We start from the raw sequence: 9,731 nt of genomic DNA on the forward strand, positions 1-9,731 counted from the left end.
CGTCTCAAAAAAAAAAAAAAAAAAAAAAAAAAAAAAATAAAAAAAAGCCAGGTCACAAAAAAAAAAAAAAAAAAAAAAAAAAAAAAAAAAAAACCACAACAACTAAAGCTGGAATCTTATTTGTAGTAAGGACGATGAAGGATGACTTTCCAAAGCAGATATCCTGTTTTAGACTCTGGGCTTTTCTAAATGAGAGAAAACATTCTTTGAACTTCATCATCTTGTATAGAGTTCCTGGCCATTCCCCTTGTTTTAGGAGGTTTCTCTGAAGCCCTCCCTCTTGGGGAACCAGGCAGCTGCAGCATAGCACTTTCTTCTGGTAATGAGTTAGACTTGTACTCGTCTCATCATTCTCCATACAGTCAGGGGGAAAAGGTCATTTTAATATGCTTTTAGAAAGTTCTGCTCTGAGGTTTATAGGGGCTACTGGCCTGATTAGTGTTAATTTCTTTCATTTTACTCTTCCATAGTAATGGCTGATTCCTGCCTTTGTTGGAGCTCTGTTTAGAGCCAGATGCAGAGGAAAGGGTTATTATTAGCATTACCCTGGAAATGCCTCTGGCTGTTCTGGGGTCTTTGCTCTTCTTTTGTGTCTTGACTCTGATGTGCTTTCTCTTTGTCTTTTGTTCTCAGCCTCAGACTATGGCATGAAACTGCCAATCTTGCGTTCTAACCCTGAGGACCAGATCCTGTATCAAACTGAGAGGTACAATGAGGAGACCTTTGGCTACGAAGTGCCCATCAAAGAGGAGGGAGACTACGTGCTGGTCTTGAAATTTGCCGAGGTCTACTTTGCACAGTCCCAGCAAAAGGTGAGGTCCTGGTCAGGCTGCTGCTTGACCAGTGGGGCATTGCTGCTCATGGACAATCCATTATTATGGGGCTAGAGACTGTCAGAGCCTCTCCAGAAAGGAAGAACAGATGAGCTCTAGAGAAGCATGTTCCATAGTCCACAAGGCTGCATTTGCCTTGGAGGTTAGTGACAGAAAGCAATGCCAGAATCCTTGTTTTGGCAACTAACTGATCCTGTGAAGGCCCTCCTGCTTACTCCCCTCCATGGTTTGCCACACCTTCACCTGGTTTTTAGCCTTATTTTTTATCTGTCCCTTCCTGTGAATTTCCTTCTCTCTATGCTAAGCTTTTTGTTTGTATTCTTTGTTCCTTAAGACCAGTATAAGACCTCCTTGGCAGCAAAGGAACATGGCTTTGATTTGACCCAGGTTAAGAATGCTAGCCACCTTGGATATCCAGACCCATCATTTCTTAAATTATTTTTGAACTTGAAGCCCAGGTAGGTACACGATGCCCAACTGCTTGAAAGGATGTGAAGCTGATGATTTTGACATTGTTTCATTTTCTTATCCTGGAAGGTATTTGATGTGCGATTGAATGGCCATGTCGTGGTGAAGGACTTGGATATCTTTGATCGTGTTGGGCATAGCACAGCTCACGATGAAATTATTCCTATGAGCATCAGAAAGGGGAAGTTGAGTGTCCAGGGGGAGGTATCCACCTTCACAGGGAAACTCTACATTGAGTTTGTCAAGGTAATACCCCTATTCTGCCCATTGCTGAAGAGAGTGGGTACAGGGGAAGCTGTTTGCCACTTGTGTGGGGTTGACCACTGTTTCCCTTTTCCTAGGGGTACTATGACAATCCCAAAGTCTGTGCACTCTACATCATGGCTGGGACAGTGGATGGTAAGTTGTCTTTTGACTTGCTTTTTTGACTTGGGTGGAAGGAGGCCCTTGGGAGATAATTAAGCTGATCACTATTTTGGAAACACTTGGAGCTAAATTGTAGGGAATTCAGAGTCAGTTGGATGGGGTTGAAGTATAACATGGTACTAGCCACAATGTTTGGAGTCAGGTCTGGTATATCTTGTTGCTGCCATTTAATCAAATGTTTGTCTTAGACAGATGCTTTTAATTTCCCTATAAATTGGGATTAATAATGGCACCTATTGGTGTGCCCTGACCTTTGCAGTCATTTGGGATCACCTAAAACTTGTCCTTATATCTGTTTCTTAGGGGGAAAAAAGATAAAAGAAGGGGTCTTGTAGGGTTTTGGTATGCTCTGAAAGAAGCCAGCATTGCCGGACTGCACTGGGACAAAACTTCACTTCTTTATGTCTCATTATCCTTGGGATCCAGCCTTAGAGTATATCTTTTTTTTTTTTTTAAAAGATGGGGTTTCACCATGATGGCCAGGCTGGTCTTGAACTCCTGACCTCAGGTGATCCACCCACCTCAGCCTCCGAAAGTGCTAGGATTACAGGCGTAAGCCACCACGCCTGGCACCTTAGAGTATATCTATCTCTTTCCCAGGGCTTAGATTCTCCTGGCTGCCAGCATCGCAGGCTGATTTTTGCGTAGAAAGCTGTGTCTTTGTGACATTTCTCCTCCATTCCACCTCTGTACCTTTTCCCAACTCATCTTGAATGCACTGAGGATTTCATCCTATTGTCTTGATGTCCCCCAAATGCTGATATTATGACATCTTGGAGGATGGTTGTCTTACTACCAAACAGACCTGTGTTAAGTCTCTGAGGAGGAGGCAGGACAGAGAGGGATAGTATGTGCTAGGAACCCAGAACTCTCCAGGTCAGCTTTTCTTCAGTTGCTATAGAAATCAAAAGGGAATGTGGGCTTATGAGAGGAGGAAGGATTTGAAAAGGTTAAATTTTAGGCATTGGGTTATTGTCCCTGTCCAGTCTGGTCATCTTGGGGTTCCATAAAAGTGGAAAAGGAAGGTAAGATAGTGAACCTCTCTGTGAGCAGGGCTTTTTCTACTTACTTGTTAAATCTAAAGTTTTTGCAGCATTCTGCTGTTCTATAGGCCAGAGGTTATTTCTGTTACTTCTGGTCTTTGCTCTGGACCCAGGTTCAATCACAGGAATCTCTTTATTGTGGCTCATTTGCTGCTTTTAAGGGCCTTCTTACTTATATGCTGTGGGTCTTTTTTTTTTTTTTTTTTTTTTTTTTTTGTGTTTTTTTTTTTTTTTTTTTTTTTTTTTTTTTTTTTTTTTTTTTTTTTGAGACGGAGTTTCACTCATGTTACCTAGGCTGGAGTGCAATGGCACGATCTCGGCTCACCACAACCTCCGCCTCCTGGGTTCAGGCAATTCTCCTGCCTCAGCCTCCTGAGTAGCTGGGATTACAGGCACACGCCACCATGCCCAGCTAATGTTTTGTATTTTTAGTAGAGACGGGGTTTCACCATGTTGACCAGGATGGTCTCGATCTCTTGACCTCGTGATCCACCCGCCTCAGCCTCCCAAAGTGCTGGGATTACAGGCTTGAGCCACCGCGTCCGGCCTGCTATGGGTCTTAATAGTGTTTCCTTTCTGTGTTAGATGTACCAAAGCTTCAGCCTCATCCAGGATTGGAGAAGAAAGAAGAGGAAGAAGAAGAGGAAGAATATGATGAAGGGTCTAATCTCAAAAAGCAGACCAACAAGAACCGGGTGCAGTCAGGCCCCCGCACACCCAACCCCTATGCCTCGGACAACAGCAGCCTCATGTTTCCCATCCTGGTGGCCTTCGGAGTCTTCATTCCAACTCTCTTCTGCCTCTGCCGGTTGTGAGAACAAAAGACCATCCTGAACAGGGTGGAGGGGTGTGGGAAAGAAACCAGCCATATTGGTTTTGGTTTCTATATTTTTCACAATGATTAATGAAAGAAAAAAAAAAGACAAAAAAACACACACACATTAAAGGAGATAAAAAGAGGCAGAGCAAGTAGAGAGCAGCCCTCATTCACCACCTGGTCCCAGACCTGCTTCAGTCCTCAGCCTCTCTTTGTGGCTGGCCCCCAGCTGTCTCTTTCCTCTTAAGGATACTTAGGGTAAACTGGATCCTTCCTGCTCAAGGATCCTCATTTGTATTCCTAGTGGAAAGGACTCTGAACTCAGAGCAGTCACTGTTTTTTAGGTCAGAAATTAACAGCAGGGAAATGCCATCTTACTACCTGAGACGACCAGCACTGGGAGTTAGGTATGGTCTGAAGTTATGTCAGATAAGACTTTAGATGTCCTGGGATTGAAAGAATGTCTGTGAAGGGGTAGAATTTGTGTGGTAAAGATAAAAAAGAAAGTAGGGAGATTTAAAAAAAAAAAAAAAAAAGAAAAGAAAATGCTTCCTTACTTGAAAGCCTTTCTGGATTAATCTAATGATGGTCCCACCTTTAGCGTTTGAGCTTTGTCATTACTTATCTCCCTGACATGTGCCAGTTAGAGGACTGTCTGGTATCCAAGACAACTAGGTTGTGTCAGGTCCTCAAACTGCCTCTGACTTGTTACCACAACAAATCATTTTGATTTCAGTGCCTGTTGGGGACTTGATTTCTTCTCAGCTTTTTTTTTTTTTTTTTGACCCCTTAATCTGGCTAATTTGAAATTTCTTCTCCCTCTTAACCATCCCACTAAGTTATAGCCAAGAAGGGAAGGAGACATGGGGATTTGGGGTTCTCTGCTTGAATGTTTTCTCCTTTACCACCTCACCTTGTTGGTACCTCCCTCCCTGGATCTCTGAGCCAGCAGCCAGGAGGACCTGACCCAGCAGTTCTTTACTGGCCCCTTTGTAGGGTCTTGCTGCCAGGGGGCAGGGATGCTTTCCAGCCTGCAGCAACAGAACACTTGACCTTAAAAGTCTCTTCTGGTCTTTGGATTAGAAAAGGCTGATGTTAGCATAGCTTAAGAGCAACCTCAGAGACTTGAGCCCTACTAAGTGACTGACCACTGTTTAGAGTGTCTGGTGTCTGATGTTCATTTACTCCCATGTTCTTGTGTGTCACAGTTCAGCCAGTTTTGGTTTATGCCTAGAGCTGCTTCAAGGAACTAGACTAATTGGCTGTATAGGCCCAGTGACGCTTCTTATTGATCTTAATAGTATGCCCCTCCCTCCCCTGTCCTTTCATGTCCCTATCCAAGTAGCAGTCATGTTCTTGGTGTGATGGGACTGAAGGAATTCCAGTCAGCCAGAGCCTTGACAGCTCTGAAGCTAACCTTAGCATCTAAGTGTCTATCTTGAATTCCCTGGAAAAATTTCTATAGGAAGTAAAGCTTCCCTGGTCCCCTCCTTTCTGGTCACCATCATCCATTTCCCAGTTAGGGCAACAATAAAGGAGGACCCAGCCAAGCTAGAGGGAATTTTGTGGATGGGAGACAGCGGGATTAGCTTCAGCTTGGGCTGGAACAGTTGGTATAGGATCTCAGGCCAGGCCCATCATTCTAGAATGTGTTTAATTTTGAGTTTGCTTTATTAGATATGTTTTTTAAGAGCTCTATATATTTGAACTGCTCTTTATGTGACAAAATAGGTAGCTCTTGGGTTCATGTCTTGGGTTTTGTCTCTTTAATGATTATTCTAGGCCAGCATTTAGTCATTTGAGAATTGTAGCCTTTTGTTTTTGCTAACTTGGGTCTCAGTGCTAGGGTATTGAGTCAGGTAGCTGGAGGACTGTGGCCTGAGGCTGTAATCAGAGGAATACTTCCCATAGTGCTTCATGAGGCTCCCCTGCTTCTAAAGGATGAGGTACTGTAGCCTTGGTCTTAGGGACCACCTGCCTGGGGCAGTGGACATCCTAACTAAATGGGCTTCTGGCAGTAGCTTTGGTTCCTATCTCATCGAAATTCCCCAAAGTTCTGGGACCTGCCATTGGTTTAGACAAGATGAAGAAGGAGGACTTGCTGCCTCTGTTTTGCCTTGTTTGTTAGTTTGCCTGGGTCTCTCTGAGGAAGGAGGGGGTCCTGCCTCCACCTCAACACATCCCCCTTCAGTGACTCAGAGTCTCAGAAGGAAACCCTGACTCCTGGGGCCATTTCCTAATGGTACTGTAAGCCAAGCAGCTTTGCTTCTGCCTCTGTTTCCAAGCCCACCCTTTTCCCCTGAGCTCAGGGTTAGGGATGGGCACTTTCCTCTCTGGTTGTGTCCGAAAGGAAGGAACATCTTCCTATGGCTAACAAAAACTAAAGGGGAAATGAGGAAACAGGAAGAAGTATGGTGGGGGCTGGGGTAGACTCCCCTGGAGCCAGGCCCACCCAGCTAACAAGAGCTGCCTAGGGCTGGCCACAGCTGGCTCGTGATGCTGAACTTGAAAGTTTTTTTGTGTGTGTATGGCTCCTTCAAGATATAGGTACGTGAAGTTTAGGTTAAAGGGGTGGGATTCTTTATTTTTGTTTTTGTATTGTATGTGTCAAGAATTCCTCTGTTGTTCATCTTTTGCTTTTTGCACTGTTTGTTCCCTATCTGTATTTTGAGCTTAGTGCTAGCACTGAGAGGCTCCACCATAGGGAATGCATGGGAGGTAGTGAGGGGTGTCAGTGAGGGGGTGGGTGGAGAGAGGCCCAGGCTCTTCTACTGAATCTGTACTCTGTCCTAGGTTTTTAGATCCCACTGAGCCCAGCTGACTGAAAACAAAGACAGTCAGGGTGAAACTTCTTTTGCCAAAAATGTGGCCTGAGTTGAATTTCCGGGAGGATGATGCAGACATCTGCTGCAGAGATGGGCTAAGAGTTCTGCAGTCTAACTCTGACTCGGGTCAGGGGCCAGTTGGTCTCTAATCAGACTTTTTTGGGTCTCACTCATGCTTACTGAAACATCATGCCAAGACACTCTGGGATTCATGTCCCTTAACCCAGATTCATTTTTCTGAAAAATCTCCATTGTTGAGGAGAGGCTGCTCAGTGGACACCCCAAGTTCTCATGACTGGGAAGATAGTTTTCTTCAGTTGTCAATGGTGTTAGCCTCCCAGGAAGACTAGCCCTGCTAAACCACAGGACCACTTGTTGGTTTAAGAGCATGTTCGTGTTCTCTTGCTTTCACTGCCTAAGAGCTACTGGAATCACGTTAGCGGGCACTTAGGCTTTGATGAGAGGGCAAAGTTTGAGTTAAGTTTACCTCCCCCTTTCTATGCCTGGGAACTGTTTGGTCCAGCTTTAGAATTGTGGTTTTGACTTCCTTATCTCTTGGGAGAAGCTTCTGTTTTAAGGAATTTCTCTTCCTTCTTATCCTGCCTCTAGCCTCTCCTGGAAAGGCCTGGCTGTGGATTCTAGAATCTCAACTGAGAACTTCAGAAAACAGCAACAGTATTTTCCTTTTCCTAGTGCTAACATCCCTTTCCCTAGAAATCGGCTCACCTTGGGAAACCCAGGGAAAGAATCAACAGGTTCTCTGCCCTCCCTGGGGATTGGGGAAAGAGCCACCCCGGTCAGCACAGTGCCTTTTCCTCTCCTGCTCTGAGCCAGGGTGGGGCATTCCCTCTAGATTCAGGTCTGGGCAGAGGTCCCATAGTCCCTGCCATGGGGCTGCTTCCGTGTCCCTTCCCTCCCCTTTGCTGGCCTACTCTGACATAATTCAAGTGTCTTCTTGCCTTGAGGATCCTTAATGGCATCAAATGAAATATTGTCCTCCATGCCTCTCCAAAAGGACCTAGGAGAGTAGGTGACCTTTCTGAAGTGAGAGATGAATCTGTTTTGTTTGTTTGTTTTAAAAGGCAGGGTGGGGAGGTATGCTTTGGGCCTCCTCCTCCTGTGGCCCCGGAGGAAGGAGAGACTGAGGCAAGGTAAAGTTATAGTACACTGAGGCAGAACCAGAAACACCCAGGAACTATTCAGAAATCTCAGAAAAAATCTGCTTCTCTTTGATGGAAAGATATAATTAATGATTAAAGAGCTCCAAGAAAATTGCAAAGAAGCCTTAATGTTCAAGCTTTAGGAAGATCAGAGCAATTTTTCTCTCAGTCCAAGCTAAGACTCTCTGTATTTAGACCTCCCCTGGGGCAAGAGGGCTAGGTTTTCTCATTTTGTTATGAGACTAGATTGGTACCAATAGATCAGCTGCCAAGTGAGGGCGGGCTTCTTCTTTGCACCTGTGTGGCTTGCTTCCAGTCTGGCCTGTCCTTTCTAGCTGCCTTTTGTCTAGCCTGTGATGGGGAGCCAGATCATCTTGACAAAAGCAGGTGATTTGGGGTCCAGCTGGATTGGCAGGAAAAAAGCAAGATGGATCTCTTGGGACGGGTTCTCCCAGGAGTATAAACACAAGGAGCCAGGTTTGTGCTGGCAGCCAGGGAAACAGTAGTGCCTGTTTGAGTTGGCAGAGAGGCCTTGGCACCTCTTGCATCCAGGCAGTCTTGTGAGATGGGGGCACATAGCACTGGGGAAAGCAGAACTCTATTCTCACCTCTATTTTGAGCTTCAGTGCTTTCTTTCAGTATGAGGAAAAACAACAACAAACTGAAGTGCGCTTTCCGTCCTTTCAAAGGACAGCTGTCGGGAAGGGAGAGCCGAGTTTTGAGGTAGGAGGGGAGCACTGGCAGGGAGAGACATTCTTGACTCCTCTCTTCCCTAGTGTGTCACGATCCAGGGAATGAAAAGACATTTGACCCTGGATTGGTTCTCTCCTTGGACTTAAGAATGTTACCTTTTCCTTCCACGAAGTTCTCCCAGGCTAGGACCAACTGCCCATTCTGAGCTCAGGGCAGCCTCTTCAACCATTATTGGCCTATTCTGGCTTGTCAGGAAACCAACCCCACCCTTCCACATTAGGCCTGGCTGCTCTATTCTGTACCAAGTACTGGAGAAAAAGCGTCAAGTTGTTAGCCCTTACAGCTTCTACTCTAGTTTCCCGTCCTTTCTCTGTGGAGGCCAAACCAACTCTTTGTCAGTAGCCACAATATGCATTGATGGTGGCACAGTGATATATAATTGAGGGGCTTTGAACCTGGCTGGCCGGGGAAGCTGTAGGGGTGGATAGAGCTGGCTTTCCTTCTGAGCTGTCTCCATCTGACCCTACCCCTTCCATGCCCCACCCCACTCCCACCAAAAAGTACAAAATCAGGATGTTTTTCACTGTCCATTGCTTTGTGTTTTAATAAACAATTTGCAGTGACACTCTGTGTTGGGACTGAGTTTGAACTTGATCACAAAGTGTTGAAGTGATGGGGTGGGATAAAGGAGACTCGGGGGTTCACTTGGCTCCAAAGAGTTCTCCTGTGACGGGGCTAGGAACTGTTATCCATTTAGTTGTGCGGTTTTTGCTGTTCTCTCCTAGATGTTTGCTTAGGAGAATCAATCTGTAAAACCCTTCCTGGTCATTTCAACTAGCAGCTCGTTTAAGGATAAAGTTTGTTTTCACTTTCACTGGAACAACTAAGCACCGACTGACTGTCCCACTCCTAAGGCACACTGAGCCTGTTGCTGCCTCTCTTCACCATTCCCTTAGCCTCCATGATAGTGCATGGACAAGCTAAGCTAACCTAAGCCATAGGAGATTTTTCTCTGCATGCTCCTTTTCTGGTGCCTTGTCATTGTTGATTATACATTAGGAAGAGCAGAGTTGCGAGATAGGAGGGGAGCACTGAAGGGATTTTTTTCTTATAATTTATAAGCCACATATTACAGGTGAGGAATGTTGAGCTGGGTGTGGTGGTTCATGCCTGTAATCCTACACTTTGGGAGGCTGAGGCCAGCAGATTGCCTGAGCCCAGGAGTTCAAGACCAGCCTGGACAACATGCTGAAACCCTGTCTCTACTAAAAATACAAAAACTAGCCAGGCATGGTGGTGCACACCTGTAGTCCCAGGTCAGGAGGCTAAGGTGGGAGAATCATTTGAGCCCAGAAGATCAAACCTCCAGTGAGCTGAGATTTCACCACTGCACTACAGCCTGGGTGACAGAGTGAGACCCTGTCTCTCTCACACACAAAGAAACACTGACGCTCAGAAAAGTTAAT

The 9,731-nt window shown here is 45.5% G+C and overlaps 1 protein-coding gene across 2 annotated transcripts in view; it reads left to right on the forward strand.

Annotated features, from left to right (window-relative positions):
• The window catches only part of MLEC (malectin), a 16,054-nt gene extending 7,164 nt beyond the window's left edge, over positions 1–8,890 (forward strand). For both annotated transcript variants that reach the window (XM_037731968.1, XM_017510250.1), the window contains exons 2-5: positions 634–812; positions 1,371–1,547; positions 1,643–1,700; positions 3,356–8,890. In XM_037731968.1, the coding sequence (XP_037587896.1) occupies positions 648–812; positions 1,371–1,547; positions 1,643–1,700; positions 3,356–3,585 (630 nt within the window). In that variant the 5' untranslated portion in view covers positions 634–647 and the 3' untranslated portion in view covers positions 3,586–8,890. The remainder of the gene's footprint in view (positions 1–633; positions 813–1,370; positions 1,548–1,642; positions 1,701–3,355) is intronic.
• Positions 8,891–9,731: the final 841 nt, after the last annotated feature.

This window comes from Cebus imitator, unplaced genomic scaffold, assembly GCF_001604975.1.
Source record: "Cebus imitator isolate Cc_AM_T3 unplaced genomic scaffold, Cebus_imitator-1.0 Scaffold434, whole genome shotgun sequence".
In the NCBI taxonomy this organism is placed as follows: Eukaryota; Metazoa; Chordata; class Mammalia; order Primates; family Cebidae; genus Cebus; species Cebus imitator.